Source organism: Betta splendens, chromosome 19 (assembly GCF_900634795.4).
Source record: "Betta splendens chromosome 19, fBetSpl5.4, whole genome shotgun sequence".
NCBI classification, from domain to species: Eukaryota; Metazoa; Chordata; class Actinopteri; order Anabantiformes; family Osphronemidae; genus Betta; species Betta splendens.
Genome location: NC_040898.2, coordinates 8,272,748 through 8,291,010, shown reverse-complemented (window position 1 = coordinate 8,291,010; position 18,263 = coordinate 8,272,748). Strand labels below are relative to the sequence as shown.

Genomic DNA, 18,263 nt, shown 5'->3' with positions numbered 1-18,263 from the left:
GTACTTACCTTTGATTTAAGTGAATTGCTGGTAGTGGAATCTATTAGGGAAAGAACAGGATGTGGATTAGAACCATGACTGAACATGGGGTGGCACAGTACAGTAGCAGTGTTAGAGTGGTAGAGTCTATGAAATCTGGCTAATCACAGCATACAGTACCACTTTTAGATGAACTCTAGCAAGACAACTGAGTCTTTTGGCTTCAAAGTCGAGTGAATGATGGTGAATTGGTGGGAAACCAAGGCTGATGCAAACAAACTAAAAGTGCAGTAAAACACCAAGCACAAAGAAGTAGGAGACCTGTTCCTACCGAAGAGGGTGATCCAGTGTCTGAGCTAGAGGGAAGAATTTCAGATAGGCCCAGGAAAAAAAAAAAACAGAAATTGAGAAAAAGTGGGAAAAATTTTTGAGACTGACAGACAGAGAAATAGAACAGACAGCTTCTGAGAAGGAAAGACATTGAGCTGAATGACGTTTGGATAACACAAGTTGCAGCAAATGAAAAGTAGGCTAGAGTTAAAGACAATCAAGCATCAGGAGCTTTATTAGAAACAAACACATGATATAAACATTCACTGGAGGTGTAATTTACCAATCCAGCAAGTGTCCATTGTGCTTTTAGGGAAGACACCCAGAGCCCTGCGTGACCTGTAAATACTGTAAGCTCTGCAAATACGAGCTCACAAAGGCAGCCCAGCCTTTATCCTCCACTGACAGTAGTGTGGGGGGAATATAAGCAATCCGCTGGCAGAAACAGAAAATGTGCCAAGGCCCAAACCACTTCCTTTTTATTTTCTAGTATCCGCATATTCCCATTGACTCACTTCCTCATTCACCATCAGTCTAGTGGAAATTAGCTGGAAGGCTGGACAATAATAAAAGTACAACATTTTCACTGTTTTATGATTGCCTTTCACCTTCATCTATCCATGATTTGGGATGTGGCCTCACCTGATGCCTCTCCTGGCATTCCCGGTCTACCGATGTTGGACAGCAGATGGTCAATGTTGGGCACAGGCTGCATGTCCCGCTTATCCTCTGGGGCCTACACACACACAAACACATGTACGCTCAGAAACACACCTCTGTGTGCAGACTACAAGCATCTATAAAAATCTGTGTCAGCTTATTCTGACGGACACTTTAACAACATACTGTACCTTGTCTTTCCCATCAAGCTCTGCATCACAGAAGAACCAATCATACTGTTGACGTAGCAAAACAAAAAAAAACAGCATTACTGCATGTTTTTAAATGGCCTGGTGTCTTTAAAAGGTGGTGTACACTACTCCTCGTAGTAGGTTCTCACATGCAGGATAAGCGTCTCCACTATTTTGTAGCGGTCCGGCATGTGGGTGACCATGTCAGTCATATTATCCTCAGATGTCCTGACCAGAGTGGGCCCAAACACCAGAGCTAAGTTTCTTGGTTCCATCTGAAAACAATTACATAATGTTGTCCATGGCTGAGCCCATTGTTATTACAGTAACTGCCCCATACTTTGCACTGGTCAGCACAGAGACGTAGGCTACCTTATTTTTCTCAGCGTTGTCTGCCACCTTCTTGAGGTGGCCCACCAGGAACTTGAGGGTGTGGTAATAGTAATCTGGGAGGTCGTGGATCTGGCCGACAGAAAAAAATGTGTATCAACAGAGGGAGTTGATGACAAGCATGTTCATCACTCATCTGTTGCTACTTGATACACACCAGTTTCTTCATGGTCTTCAGACGGTCTTCCGCATCTTCTACCCGATTGGCATCAATGAAGTCATTGTATTTGTCTGTAGACAAAAAAAGCATATGAAAGCTGATTTCATAAACAGCAATCTTTTTTATTTACTACGCATACCTTACTTATGCTGCATAATAATCATGTTATATGTAATAGCTGAATCAATGACCTCACCATCAGTAAATAGAGGCTCAGGCAGTTTGCGGAAGAATGATTTGAGCAGGCTGCTGATTACATTTAGGTCCTGCCATCTCTGTGGAGATAGAAGCAGGGGGGTGGGGTTCAGTATTTCTGGTGCACAATAGTGTTTCTTGAACACGCCAAACGTGTTTGTCTTCTGCACCTCCTCTGCAGTGTTGATGTCCATGCCCTTGTTGAGATGCTCTTGCAGGTTGGACACCATTGCGTTGTTCCCAGGCACCCGGTAGATGCCGGTGTAGTCCAAACCCGTCGCCTCCACTACACCGCAGCACATCTCCACTATCAGAGGCACAAACTGTGCAGCAAGAGAGCAATGTAAGACCAGAGGGGTGGTGGAGATGAGGTGTCATTTAGTGTCATTCTTTAGAACCACTCACTTTATGGTTGACAGCAGGCTGACAGTCCTCCAGTCGCACACCGAAAGCTTTTGGACTGTCTGTCTTCTTGGCTTTCTTCATGATGTTGATTCCCCACAACGCCTTGTTGTCATCTGAGTGAAAACAAACACACACACACAGGATGAGGACACATGTACAGTAAATGTAACACTTGCTCTTTATTTATGCTAAATGAATACCTGTAGAGTAACCTGACTTAACATATTTAGTATCAATAGATATAATAACAACATCATGTACAGCAATAGATGTTACAATCGAAGTCTTTGCTGGTTCACTGACGTAAACTGTTGCTGCAACATCAGACTATGGGACAAATGACAACTGTGACGTGATGGTGACAGTGAAATCAGGGTAATCAATCAGGAAATGACACCCACCAGTCCTGGAGGATCGGTTCAGTGAAGTGTTATCGGTCTTAGCCAGTAGGAAGGGGGGCATCATGCGATGGGCTCTTGGGGAGGAGTCCGTCTTGTTACCTGTCAAACTGCATGAAGACTCAGGTAAACTCATTGGTTCATTTTTTTCAACTCTGAGTCTTCAAAACGATCTGAGTTCAATTTATTGTTTCTGACAATCTTATATTCAAAAGGTTAGAAAGGTTTTATCACAGACATAAGGAACCTAAATATAACCCACAATACAGACCTGTGTTTTCTGTAGTCATTTAGTTTTTTGTTGATGAGAGCTTGTCTTGAAAAACCAATCTCCTAAAAGAAATTAATAGAATTAGTGAAAATAACAATGCAAGTGGAGTGTGTGTGTGTGTATACTAGATATGAACCTCGTTGTCGGTTTTGCTGTTTTCCCTGATAACCCGGATCCAGGCCAGCATGTCATCTCTGTCCTCAGCCTGCAGCAGGTACTCACAGAAGTCTTGCGTGGTCAACCTTAGGGTGTGCTTACGCTTGGTCTCACTGTAGGCGATGTCAATCAGGCAACCGCGGATGCTGATTGGGGGATGTTCATCTTGACAGGGGCCTGCGCCTGCCCCGTGAAGCACCGCCTCTCGCTTGTCCTTGTAGAGAAAGAGCGAGTGGGAACGCAGCACAGAGAAGACTCGCTTCCATGGCCGCATGCCACCACCAACTTTCTACAGAGATAAGACAGAAAAAGACTTAGGCCAATATGTAATGAATGTGGGACAGGAAGGTGGTCTAGTTGTACTGTTACAGTACACATAACACAGCATTGTGTCTGGAAATACTATATAAAGCTTTGTCTGACTAGCTACAGTCACTTGCTACCTGTACCTGTAGTAAGCTAGTGTATCACTGGACCACAGTGTGTTATACCTTTCCCTTCTCTGTAAGGATCTGTTTGTAGTGCAGCCAACCCTCCTTTCGAACATCACTGAAGGTGATGGTTCCCAGTTCAGAGGTGGAGTGGCGCTTGGACCGGGCCTCCTCCTGAGCTCGTAGGCTCTCTAGAGACTGAAACACAGTTTGTGTTTATTAAGGTATGCTGTTCACTTGGTTGTTGGAACTGCAATGTACACATGCATATTTTACATACAGTCTAACAACTATAACAACTCACTCCATCAGTGAAAAAACTCTTGACTCTTTTTGGCAGCTTGCTGTGGAACAGAGAGCACACAGGTTACAAAAACAGCACCACTCATCAATGACTGTGCTTAGTGTACACAAAATGCTGTATATGATGCATTAAGATTCATCTAGGCACTGCAGACGTCTTTGAAAAGAAAGCAGCTCTACGTGGGTTTCTGACTTACGAGAAGACTCGGCCTTCCTCCCTGAAGGTATTGAGGCCTTCATCACATGATTTGGATCTCTCCGTGGTGATGGCTAGCAGGTAGGATGACCTCCGACCTTTAATGCTGCCTGAGGAGGCAAAGTCAGTAAATAAGAGACAGGAGAGGAAATAAAACATACCATAGTATAGGGCATTAGCCAGGTGGATGAATTAAGAGGGTTACACAATCACGTAAAAAAACTGAATGCAAAACACATGCATGCTACATTTAAAAACAGGAAGCCATTTCTTTGTTCGTGCAATGATCTGCATCTGCATAACAACAGCAGCGTGTGTGAGGAAAACTCACTGCAGTCCTGAGAACGAAGTCGAACAAGGGGGGAGATGGAGGAAAAAGTGGGGGAGACAGACATGGAAGTGAGGGTGGCCATAGTTGAGGCATGGGAACTGGACACCACAGAACAGGCTGGTACATAGCAGGCTTGTAGGTCAGTACTAGGAGTGGTGGGTTCATCTGCAAGGTTGTCATCACAGGTGATCGATAGAAAGCGTGAGAGGTGAGGGACAAACAAAGACAAGACAAAAACACTTTCCACAGGTAGGGAACCGGTTGTTAAAACAGTTAAATCGATCTAAGGCAGATACATGGACAAATGTAAAACACAACATTTTTGGACACTAGTTACACAGTGGCCTAAGCAAAACGTGAGAAACACGGAAGGAGAGAGGACGAGAGAGAAAGAGAGAGAGGGCGAAGCATGGCATGAACCATCCTGATAATGGATACTATGCTTATGTAGTGCTATACTAGTACTATGCAACACTGTTATCGTATGATGGTGAGATAGGTAAGACCGCTGAGAACTAATATACTGTGTTTGACTGGTTTACAACAAATGCTGCTTCTCTTCACTCTGATACATGAGCATGAATGTCGTGTGGGTCTATATGTCAACACCTGACACGCAAGTTTCTGATTGAATAATGTGAGTGTTTTTATGCAGAGGATTGAGAGTAAAGATCAGACAGGCCATTGGTGTGTTTTACTGCTGGGGTGTTGTTACACAGTATCTTGACAAGTGACATGACAGTGACTGATATATAAGGTTTCGTGCTGCGTAGTGATGACTTTGCAGCTGTCAAGCATCATTACATTTGACACACAGCACAGCAGCAGTTTCGGAATGTCCACTGATGTTGATGTGAGTAGTCCTGTATTGATGTTTTGTTGTGTACATCTTTTACTAAATGCTAATCCTAAACCTAAACCTAAAACTAAGTGTGTTTTTAAAGGCTCACCTAAACCTTTGCAGTAAATATTTCAAAGCTCTGCAGCAACAGATGCAGTAATGTGGCAATCTATAACACTAACACTAACACATACTCAAACATGTATTTAAATCATACACTACTTGTGTAAGCTACAGAGGAAGGACCACTAACCTATGAAGGGGATAGAGGACAGAGAATCAAACGCATGCTCAGCCAGGCTACCATTGGTCCGACGGTTGGTGCCAGGCCCCACAGACACGGGAGACGGGGTCCCTTGTGAAGGTGTCCGACCAGGGGGCTCAGGTGACTCCACGGGGGTGGTGTAATGGGGATGTTGAATAGCCTGAACAGGGGTCCGGCGGCTTGAAGGAGGTTTCTGTCTCAGAACCACCTCTTGCTTCACGATTATGACCTCCCTGTTATCACCCAGCTGGACTCGGTCGTCCTCTGATGCAGACAGCGCAGGCGTAGACTGGGGCCTGGGTACCACTCCTCCATCACTCTCTGCAGGGATGGCCCTGCTGCTGGGGCTCTTGCTGAGGTGGGGGCCGCTGTAGGTTGGCTCTCTAAATGAGTGTGCTTGCTGGAGGAGGTGACCAGCTTTGCGAGAGAAGGAAGGACTGTAACTTTTGTAGCCCATTGGCTCCTCCTCTCTTACTCGCCTTGTCTGGGGTTCAGCCACCTGCTGTCCTGACTGCCTGCCACTGGGAGGCACTGGGGAGGAGGTTGAGACAGGAGATGTTACTGGTTGGTGCGGATGGGCCCCTGAGGTTTTCTGGTCTTTCGGCTTGCTAATTTTGGTCATTTGAGGGCTTTGGGAGATGTGTTCATAGCGTGGTGAGACCAGTGCTGAGGCTTGGGCCAGGGTTTCCACAGAGCGCCCATAGTTGTGCTCGTACTCTGCATAGGCTGCCAGCAGGCTCTCTGAGCACGACCTGCTTCCTGGTCCTGGTATGCTACTCCAGCCCCCTAGCCAATGGGAGTCATGGGAGGTAGCAGCTGCCTGGTGGTGGTGCATTAAGGTTTCTCTTCTGCGTTGTTCTGCAGTGGATGCACTTACAGTCGGAGGTCTAGGGCCAAGAGCCAAACCTAGCCCCAGCTCTGCTAAACGATCCTGAGAAATACTGCGATCGCGAGGAGACATGCGCTCTGCTGCCTCAGCCTGGCTGTAATACCAGTCTGACAGAGCCTGGTGGCAGAGGGAGCCTGCGTGACCGCGCGCAGAGGCCGGCAGGCTGCTCTTCCTCGGCGGAGGCAGAGTTGCGGAGGCAATGGCGGCATTGTGGTTAGCAAAGTGAAAGTCCAGCGCGCTGATGGCTGAAGAGGAGCGGCCGCGGTGCCACCCAGGGGGGGCAAAGTTGCCGCTGGAATCCTCAGGAGTGGGGTTGGAGGCAGCAGGGAGGTGGTTGTCCAGTGGGGACGTGGTGGGGCCAGAGCGGCACTGCCAGTTGTCAACGGGGCTCTGGAGGCTCTGGCTGGATTGTGGCGCGGCGGAGCTGGGCTTAGTTAAAGTATAACAGAGTGGTGGAGGCTCAGGGAGGTTCTGGGCCTCACCTGCATATGGCTTATTGCCTTTTAGGTAAGCATCTTGGGAGTATGCCTGTGGAAAAAGTGGTTAAGATTAGGGCATGATGTCAGAGAAAACAAAGGATAAAAAGATGGAAGGAACAGCAAGGGCAGTGAGGCACATTCAGTGTCACCATGCAGCTATTAAGTGTTCTTTGTTGTATTATAAAACCTTTATTCTTATTGTACACCCAACACTAATCGTAGCATGTATAGACGACTGTTTTTAAGTTTATTGAGCTCTACGTTGATGTATTTGCCCTAGCTAAATGATTCATAAAGTATCAAGGTGAGGAGAAGGAAAGAAGAGAAAATAGAAGAGCGATAATACTCACACTTACCAACTGCAACACATCCTCATTTTTTGGCATAATAGAAAGCTCCAGAATGTTTTCACTACAAAAAAAGGCCAGAATATATGAACAATACAAACGACAGGTCAAATATGACATAATATCCATAAAGACTAGTCTCTCACCTGTTCTGGATGAGCGCAATCACCTGAGAGTAAGTTTTTCCCAGAATGCTTTCCCCATTCACCTTCACCAACCTGTCCCCTGGAGTAAACAAAATGATTTCCCCATTTTTATAACACATTAAACTCCATCATGCCTATTACGTAATGTCCCTAAACATCAACACACATGTTGCAGTGCTGTGTTTTTATGCATTCCCCTCTACTTCTGTATACCTGTGCACAGTCCAGCTTGTTGGGCAGGCCCATTTTCTTTGACACTCTTCACAAAGATGGTGTCCATTGGCTCCAAACGAGACTGCTGAGACACTGCTTAAACACAGACACGCAGAATTCAGCAAAACTCTACTGGAGTGAAAGAAACAAACATAGTCCACAAATTCAAATCAGCTCTTCCTACAGAGTAAACGTTCCCTTTGTACATGCAGTTTTTGTTATAAAAATACAATAGTCTATCAAATGAGATCCCTAATATCTAGACTGTTGCAATGTCTTGCTGATAAAGTTATTAGAAACACAAATCTTAAAAAAAAATCACCTTTCCCAAGTGCATTTCCATTCTCTTCATCCTGAAGGACAAACACAAGGCAGACTTTAGAGGAGGGGACCACAGGGAGGCGCTGCTTGGCTCATATGGAACCCAGCCCTCTACTCAAGATTGACTGACTCATTTGTGTGCCTATTTGACTCTGTCACAGATTCACAGAGTATTCTGCTTCTACCAGATAAAGAAATTAGACAGTCTAATAACATTAGGTGATAACAATAACTAGCAAGTCACATTTTCTTTGGTCGGGTTACGACCAGACAGCCCACTCACCTTGAGAATGTGAAGGGAAGACTCTGGCGGATAGACAATGAAGTGACGCAAAGTGAAGCCGAATCCTTGGGAATTCTTCTGAAGGAAAATGGTCCGCAGGCCCTTCCACGAAATGCCCTCCACCTCACCCAATGACAGCGGACGGCGTCTGTTCTCGTTAGATGACACCATGCCATCCCTTCGCCCTTTAGCCTGTCATGGAGAAAGGATTAAAAAATGGTTGTAATAAATAACACCTAACATTCCTCTTAACCAAAAGAGAAGAAAGCAACACCAACAAAACTCTACCATCTGAGTCTTGTCTCATGTACATCTCAGATCTCATTCATTCCTGGTGCCTTTGCAGTTCTGCGTGCGACTGAGCGATCCATTCTAAGTTAAATATATTTAATAGGAAGTGTGCGTGGGTAGATGTGGTCAAGTCACCGAAGTAGCTGCCCATAGCCAATCAGAGCAGAATTCCACCGATGCCAGGAATTTCTCTAATACTTCCTCTCTTCAAGAAGGAAACCTACAATCACATTTATCACAGTCACCCAACAATGGCTGAGGTAAAAACATAGACCATCTATGAATAACTGGCACGGAACAATTGGAACCTATTAGAGCTCATAAATACAGAGGTGGAAAAATAGATGAACAATGGACAAAGGCAGCACACACCTTCACAGGGTATGACTAACAGCATCCCCTGGCAGAGATTTACTTTTGTATCAGCACAGGAGTTTATTGAAATGTTTTTGAATTGGCTAAATATGAGCTTTTTAGTAACGTAACTAACTGTAATAGTTGGTATTTGTAGCCCTAGGTGTGACATAACTAGGCCTCCTGTACTGTAATGTACGTCAATGCTTTGTTGCGCGTTTTGTGTTATATTGTAAATGTAAATACTAGCTACAACTAACAGTGTAATGCCATTTTACTCCTCGACTAGATTCACAGAATCACCATACAGAGAGGGCTGTTAATCCCTTCGACAAACTGACATACATCACATTATTAAAAGTAAACCCCCTTCAACCAGACTCCAGCCAGTTAAAAAAACAACAGGATGACTGTGTCCTTCAAAGGTGTGATTTAGGGAAACCTCCGCCTCTAAGAATAGTTTCAAGGAGAGTAGGGTGGAGACGCACTAGTTTCCAGAGGAAAGCCAGTCAGCTCAGATTCATTTCATCTTCCCACAAACAACAACATATACAGCATATGTCAGCTGCCACATACTAACTCATCACAGTCTATGCCTGACCAGTTTGCATATCGTTCCAGTTTTTCCTGGACTAGCCTTTTTTATTTTGCTCATGTTGAATGTTAAACACTTATTGAGCATCAAAATAATTTAGTACAGTAGCTGTGGTCATCTGACAATCAGAACACAGTAAAATGAGCTGTACTGAGAGTGACAAAAGGAAAAAAAAAACTAATCCAAACTGCAGGGAGATCAAATAATGCAAACTGACAGATACTCACACACAACGTGTAAACTACAGGCTGAACTACAACACACTCTCTCTCTCCCATCACACACAGACCACAAGCGTTGTGTGTTGACAGGAGTGTGATTTTTGACTTCAATCTGAACAGATGATAAACAGTTAAGGCAAAACCCTACACAATCCCACGTCAACGTCCACATCCACACAGATTTTATATAAAACTACACACGATGCAGTGGGAGCGTCAGCATCATCTCCTTCCCCTCAACCACACAACAGGCCTCCTCAGCGCTACATTGCATAACACCTAGAGGAGGCGCCGAGGCATGGCACGAACACACACACACACACACACACACACACACACACACACACACACACACACACACACACACACACACACACACACACACACACACACACACACACACACACACACACACACACAGTGCTAAATCTACTCCTAGACAGTAGGCGGTGACAGGTTGGTAATGGCCATTTGACTCTTCGGCCATTATTAAATTTGCTTCTGACATTTTCCGCAGAGATACTAACACTTACACCACTTAATCAAACCAGCATAGAGTACAATGTTCTGATAAGGGCAGATACAAGGTTAGATAGGAAAGGTTAAAGCACACCTGTCCACTTCAAATTACCCAGAAGATAAGAACCTACTGTATTAGTCCACAGCAAGCATGGCTGTTTTTCACACAGTGTTAGTCAACATTGTATTAGTTTTTGCTCACATTTGATGGTATTTCCAGACTACTCAAATTAATCTTAGGTTTATTATTTATCTATCCCACCAAATTTTAAATAAGGAAAAAGACATCCTGGCAGTTACAGGCCAAAGTGACACTTTCCTTTCTTACCCAGGATAATCGATGTCGCTGTATGAGCCTCCGGGAGCCCCGTCTTCTTGGTGACGCAATGGGGGTCAGCCGGGGTGAGGCATGGGGTGAAACACTCCGTAAAACCGCCAGCCAGATACAGCGAGGTTCGGCATCGCTACAGTCCACCCCGACAGAACACTGAAACCGCCACTCGTGGCCCGACGGAGCTGGTGCAACGCCCGACACCCTCAGCATAGTGAAGCATCGCCACATTCACATGCTCTGATGCTGAACACGGAAACGGCACTAACCCAACGCCAGGGGTGAAAAAGCCTCCGATCATACAACCGCTACAGCCAGTCACATTTTTTACAATCACTGCCTGACTCGCTGCAGTGAGGGAAGATCAATGCGAAACACGCGATATGTCAACTACTCCAGCATCACAATCAGCTCGTACGACACATCTTGAGTGTGTTAATTTGGGATTCTTTAGCTTGAGAACTTCATGATTTCAGTAAATCATCAGTTAGTTTCATTGTTTCAAAGACAGATTGAAGCCAAGATGTCAGTCAATGCCAATGAAAGCACAGTTTCTGGTAGGACTTCATTAGTCGTATTTTGCTCAGTGTACATTATCTTAAGCCTCTGCTATTTTTTTCTAATCTGGGTTTGATGTGAAATTTAAGGCAAATCTAATGACAGACATTTTATAAATCTCAGCTTCTTTTGCCTTCTCTCACCTTTAATTTAGCCTGTTTCACGATTTTTGATAAATTCAGCTCTGATAGCATCCTTGCATTTTGAAAGGGGAATAGCATCAGTCCCACGGTTAGGTGACAAGACTATTCCTCTCCAATTTCAACTAGTCCTCTTCAAAGATTTCATAACAGCAATGACCCCGTGTCCAAAAAAGCATAACCATTTCAGTAAAGTGGTGGTTTGTTGCTGCCATGTGATTTGGCTTAAATTTAGGGCTTGTCTCTGTATTCTGGAAACAAATCCATCGCGGAGCAGTTGAATTCTCTTCCCGGACCAGATGAGTTGAGTCTACAGTCAAATGATTTTAAAAATGAAAACAATCCCACGCTGCTGCTGAGAGATCCACTGTATCACCGCTCCATTCTGGCACTGTAGTGCACAATTGGCTGTGGCTGGCTATCTTTCTTGCTGTCTAAGTATAGTCCTCTCTCCTCTCAACCATGCCTCTCTCTCTCTCTCTCTTCCCATTCTCTCCCTTTGCCTTAGGTCTAATTTGCTGACATCCCCGTGCTCTCTCTCTCTTTTGCTCTCGCTCAGTCACATTCCTCTCATCCTTTCGTCCAGCCCATTGGTTGAGCAGAAATCCATGTTACTCTCTCCCTGTCTGTGCTGGGTGTCCCTGTCTGCTCTGTTTAGACTCACGACCTGCTGGCTGATGTTATTTGTGCCCAACAAACATTATAAATTATTTGTGTAAATACACTAAAAATATACAGCACAGGCTTATTAAAGTGAGATGAGAAAAAGCTAACCTGGCCTTTTACAAGTTGTCTTTGGCCACACGGGACCTGATCTTATTGAAAATGAATGTGTTCTAGAGTCATTATCATTTATTCAGGTAGATGAAGTAGCATTTTTATACAAATCAGGATATGTATGATTATTCATGTGATATATATTATATATCTACTGTATACTGTTTTTATCAAATCCAGTTTTAGTGTAAATGAATATTGGTTAATATGTCTGTTAGAGCTTTGATGATTAGGTATGTCACTGCCATTTCACAACATACTTAACAGCATTAAAAATAATATAAGTCATTATGAAACAGGTCAGAACTATTGGTCTTTGCAAAAAATATAGATTTGTTCAGCAATTGCTAATAAATAAAACAGAAAAAAATGATTATACACAATATACAGTATACACAATAAGTGCTCTAAATATATATGTGCATACGTATAAGTAACTAAGACGGTGGAAGACGATTATAAGCCTGTTGTCAGCCTGCATAAAAAACTGTGAATGTCAGACTGTGTGTGCACGTGTCCATCCTCCGCTCGCCCTCCACAGTGGCCCTAGTTTTGCAGTCAGCCACTCAGTCTTCTTTAACAGTGACAACTGATAACAGCTAAAATGACACAGTAAGAGAAAAGGGAAGTGAAGATAAAGAAGCAGCAGTGGGATATAGAGACGTTAAAAAAGGCTGACATCATGAAAACATCTTCCGCTGCTTCTCTAATCTTCTGTCCTCTTATGGTCTTTAATTCCCTTACTCCTTTCTACTCATTTTACTTGCATAATTTATCCCTTTCATTCTGTGTATTACAGGTTTTAAAGTAAATCCTCACTATTTAATTTTATTTACCCAGGCTGGAAGTGTAAACCTTTGGAAAAGCACCAATCAGCGTATTTTAAAGTGTTTTCTTAACTGTGAGGATTCATGCCAGAATAAAAATAACATAATGATGTGAGTCAGAGGAGAATATGCATCTGTTCCGCCCGTATCCTTTACGCCTCGAGTATGAGGGCAGCAAAGCACATGATGCTTGATGATGGATGCTTCTATCCAAATCTCTATGCAGTTCCCTTCATGCTACAAAAATAAAACCCCACTAAGATGACACATATAATAAGATAAGTAATGAAATGTGTGTATTTATTTATTGGATCAACAAAGACAAGGCATATCAGTGAAAGGGGAGGAATATAGCGCAGGAAACAGGATGTAGCTGGAGAACGTGTGATGCTACCTAAAGAGACAGCACACCACCTTTGGGTCAAAGTCTTTACAATCCCCAGTGAATCCCCAGAATGTGAGGAAGGCAGAGGAGAACACAGCAGATACCAATGGAGACGAGAAACGGCAACTGAACTTTATCGCCTGCTTGTGGAATTCTACCCTCTGCTGGACATGAATCTAGAACCAGGTCAAGCCTTATGTATGGTTAGTATGGGTGGACAGGTGGATAAACGCAGGGACTTCTGCGAATTTGACTGTGAGGAAACTCCATCCTCCACTAAAGTAGTCTACTGAAGATACTTCATGTATGCTTTATTATAAATGCTGGAGCAAATGCATTTATAGTCTAACCACATTAAAAGTAGTTCATAACAGGACGACTGCAAATGTTAGCTTTTCATCATTAACTGGTTAAGCTCAGTTTTACCTCTCGCTCTGTGACAGCTGGGAAAGCCTCCAGCAACCTGCCTTATCCTGGCAAGAATAAGCAATTAGAATAGACAGACAGATGGACTGAACTCTCAAATATTAGGGAAGTTTTGATTTTGCATCTTTATCATTACATTATAACAAATAAATTACTTTCAAGTCTTATCTGATACTTAGAAAGAAAGAAATATTATCTGATTATTATCTATAAAAAACGTTGCAATAATGGAGTAGTTAAATTGATTTCAGTATTTTTTGTTTTGAGGCCGCTACTGTATATGTGGTTTCTGCTTTTGTGCACCCCCCCCCCATTCTTTGGTAAAACAAATTCAGCCACTTCAGTTACATAAGCTGTAAACTTATAACTAGTCCGCAGTTGGGATCAAGTGAGTACTTAAGTCTAGAGAGGGAGTGAACAAGAGGATGAGTGGGAAGAAGAACAAAGCAGAGAGCAATGTAAATAGAGATCTGTCAGCCAGAATCTCAGTCTAAAAGAAGACGCAGACAGAGAGAGGGAGGGAGGGAGGATGAAAGGCCAGTATGAAACACCCACTAAGACCTGAGAGGAGCACAGAGAAGACTAGATAGCCCCTGTAAGAAAGAGAGTCAAGAATCAAATCATGTCACAGAGGCACGGTGAAGTGTGCAAGGAGCCATGAGAAATGAAAGTCAATAGAGGAAAGCAAAACGACAGTTGCATTAATGGACTGAAATGATAGAAGACGTTTTTTATACTTCATACTACAGAAACAATAATCATTTTAATCATTGATCAACACCAACATATCTCAGTATTACTGTGCTGGAAAGTACTAATCAGTATTTGAGGGATTAGAGTTGACATCATCATTTTAAACACTAGTATGATATGTAATATCATAACCAAAGTTGATAGAAGATACCTAATTTAATGCCTTTCTAGATCCTTAGGTTTATTCTCCATAACACATCTCTCTCTAAATGACCTGCCCAACTGTGACTGTGTCCTTCAGTTAATGGACAGAGGCTTAATAGAGCCTTATCTCTGAGGACAGCTGCTTCCTTCAGCTGAAAGAAAGGTTTCATTCAGAGTGAAGCAGAAAACAAGTTAAACAATGAGCTCAAAGAAGCTAACGTGACATAAATTATGTAACATTCATTTAGCAGATGCTTTTGTCTAACACACCTTAGAATAAGTGCATTTAAACAAAGCTTAGACCATTGAAGGTGTATGTCTTTGTATGAATGACTACATGTTCACTGCTACAGAAAAGAGTTGTTGAAGATGCTTCATACATGAGTCTGTTCTAAACAATAGTTTATACTACACGTGAATAAATAATTTTTATGAATGCTCTGTTTTGGGTGAGCTTTCATTCTGACATTATTGCATTCATTGTAAGACAGCTCTCATGAACGCTACTATTTCCGGAGGCTGAGGGACAGAGGGAATATACAAGGTCAGAACAAATAGAGGGATAAAGAGGAGGTTGGAGCTGATGACACCAGCCAAAGTCACAATCACAGCAGTGGAGCACACTGAATAGAGACACTGGAACCCATGGGACAGGTCAGTGAGCCAAACAGCACACAACACACATGCTTAACTTTGAAATCACACTAGCTTTATAGGTCATGACTGCATGTGAACACTCTCCCTCATTTGAAATCCTCTAACCTGTTACAGCTCAATAGGAACACCGTTGACATTGAGCATTTCACTCATCAACCCATAGGAACAGGCTACTTTGCCACCAACATATTTATAATATAGAAATAATGTAATTTAAAAAAACAAAAAAAGGGACCACCTACAGTGAATGCCCGGAAGCCATCACACACATGCACACATTAAGCAGGCGACAACAATTCATTTATGTTCATTCTACTTTACAGCCATGAGTGGGCAGTACTGCATTTAAGATGTTCACTGACAGTAATGAACTGCATTTAAGAATTTACGAACGAAAAAAACACTCAACAGTTATTATCTCTTCTTAATATTTTAGTTTTTAATTTGCCTCTCTTATAAAGAGTAAACATTTTTAAAGTAACATTTTAGCCGATGAAACAAAATAAGCAATATGAAAGAAACTCATACAAATTCCAGGTGTGGATAAGAGAAAAGGCTGTTAGTGTGTTTTTCTTGTCTTTTGAACATGATGCTAAACTGTTGAGATGTTAAATGTTTGGCCTGTAAGTGATAAATACATAAAGGCACTGACCGAAACATACTAACGTGAGTATGATTACACCCGATTGGACGCGTAGATGAGGAGAAGCACATGCACACTGATGAATCAGAGAGAAGCTCTCCAACTGACCTATTTTTAGTCAACTGTGAAAATTGTTCCGAGCTAAAAATAATATCATTTTTCTTTGATTGTTTCCATTTGAGACACAGCAGCTCTGCCCAGGGTGGGCTACAGTACATAACTCATTTAAACAGCCATTCAACTTTTCAGAAACTAAGCAGCCATTTTACTTGGCACTTCCTGAGGCTTAGAAAAATATGTTAGAGACTGGAAGTTACTGAACTAGAGTAATAGTTCTGTCATTATTTTACGTTTTTAATCTGCTGATTATTTTTCTTGATTTATTTTTTAGCTATTTGGCAAAATGGGACAAACACTGTTATTTGATTTAGACCTTGATTAAACCCTAATTATTTAAACAAAACTATCCTGAATCCTAACACTTTACTATTGTTCCTCAGTGGACCAGACAAAATACAGAGAATTTGTAGTTCACACAGAATGTAAAGCCTGTTGAGACTAGTGGTTATTCATACTGATACACACTGATACGAGTATTATTTTCAATAATCCCAATTATAATAACTCGATTCTCAACAGCAATAATAACATCAGTCTTGCCCAGAAGCTGCCAGGTTTGAATGACCAACAAGCTTCACAGTTCAAAAACACGTTTCCTTAAAAAGCGCACTTTTATCATTTCTAATAGTCAGTAAAAATGAAATATAACTTTAAAATGAAGAAAGCAAAGCAAATTCTAAGGTAATCAAATTCTTTTATTGTGCCCTAAAAACAGACTTCTGAGTAACATCAGACTGTTCTGATTCAAGCATGAGCAACTCTGCAGACAGTTTCTTTACTGTTTACTAGCACGGACCCTGGTTCAGCCGGGGTAAATCTGTACGACTATTGTTCCCTTTTGACAGTAGCTCAGTGTCTCTGGAACTGCATTGGGACAAAACACGTCGGCTGTTGATGTGTTCAAAGAACACAACACAGTCAGAAAGGAAGGAAACAACAGCAAAACATGCTAACACACATTGATAACAAGCCCTTTTTCTGATCTGCACATAATCAAAGTGTTCTAGAATAAATGCACATCTGAACCAATGTGCTGTTTACGAAACTAGAGAAAGAATAATCCATGTGCAGACACTTTGTGGCAGGATGATCAGCTCATTTTATCAGCTCGTGTTTTGAATCTGGTAAGCTGCATTAGTTGCTCTGCCTTCCATTGACCTGGCACGTTTGACAGGCCCTTAGTCTATTTTCGGATCTCTGTGTTTTGCTCAGAAACATGTGGAAATGATGAAATCAGTAGGAGGCAGACGGAGCTCCGGGCTTTGATATGCCCCATCTCTGTAACAAACAGCAGAACTGCATTTGGCTGTGTATATACTATGATAACAGTGTTTTGTGCTGCTATGTTTATTACAGTAGTCAGCGTAGTTTGGAGTTCCTCTTGTATAGAAAGATTAAGGTTAAAATGCACCCAGTGTATCCATGACATGCATTATATAATTAAGTATATTTTAAAATATTAAAGTGTAGTATTTGAAATCCAGAAATCATCTCTACACTTTTATGACCACATTTTAAAATCTCATAAGCATTAAAAATCCCAGTGTCACACTGAACTCTGCTTCTTTTATAAATATATTATAAAGTACATTTTCACAAGATAAAAGTTTTGACAGACATTCCTTAGCAGCCCACCTGTTAGAAAAAGAATGGTCCACTGTGTGGAAAGTACTGTAACCCCCACCCCCTACTGTCACACACACACACACACACACACACACACACACACACACACACACACACACACACACACACACACACACACACACACACACACACACACACACACAAGATGCACATGCTCACACATACACAATGGGTTTAGTTGGGAACCATTAACTATCAGAACATTGAGCAGGCCAAGTCTGACCTTTTAACCTTGACCCACACAGTATCTACCTACATCATTCCTCTCATTCACAAACACAAACATACAGTTTAACAGAGATCCATTGTCACACATTTCATAGCAAGACTCACACATAACACACATAACCACCCTCCCTCCCTTTTGCCATTCAGTCAGTCAAGCACACACACACACACACACACACACACACACACACACACACACACACACACACACACACACACACACACACACACACACACACACACACACACACACACTCTCTAATGCATCACACGTAAGCACTTGTTACAGCTGCACCACTTAATCATTGTGATAGGGAAAGTCACTTAGCGATATTGCAGAACTTCTATTAGTGGATAGACACAACAACCAGAGCTGGAGCCTGGCATTCATTAACTCCTGAGTAAAAAACATTCACATTAAAAACATAAAGCAGTCGTTGCAGCCAGCAAACTGAATATACTCCTCT

General features: G+C 42.4%; 1 protein-coding gene across 13 annotated transcripts in view; it reads right to left on the bottom strand.

Moving 5' to 3' along the window:
* LOC114845613 (rho GTPase-activating protein 23-like) overlaps positions 1–18,263 on the bottom strand; it is a 29,436-nt gene that overhangs the window by 2,613 nt on the left and 8,560 nt on the right. For 2 of the 13 annotated variants that reach the window (XM_029133823.3, XM_029133822.3), the window contains exons 2-23: positions 8,181–8,372; positions 7,899–7,929; positions 7,577–7,672; positions 7,364–7,442; positions 7,221–7,281; positions 5,491–6,919; positions 4,397–4,561; positions 4,067–4,175; positions 3,871–3,910; positions 3,627–3,764; positions 3,116–3,424; positions 2,980–3,041; positions 2,712–2,818; positions 2,311–2,423; positions 2,076–2,228; positions 1,907–1,985; positions 1,708–1,781; positions 1,533–1,622; positions 1,310–1,435; positions 1,161–1,205; positions 952–1,045; positions 9–40 (exon numbers count right to left, since the gene is read on the bottom strand). In XM_029133823.3, the coding sequence (XP_028989656.1) occupies positions 9–40; positions 952–1,045; positions 1,161–1,205; positions 1,310–1,435; positions 1,533–1,622; positions 1,708–1,781; positions 1,907–1,985; positions 2,076–2,228; positions 2,311–2,423; positions 2,712–2,818; positions 2,980–3,041; positions 3,116–3,424; positions 3,627–3,764; positions 3,871–3,910; positions 4,067–4,175; positions 4,397–4,561; positions 5,491–6,919; positions 7,221–7,281; positions 7,364–7,442; positions 7,577–7,672; positions 7,899–7,929; positions 8,181–8,372 (3,624 nt within the window). The other 11 variants (XM_055504500.1, XM_029133819.3, XM_055504490.1 and 8 more) reach the window with 11 other exon arrangements.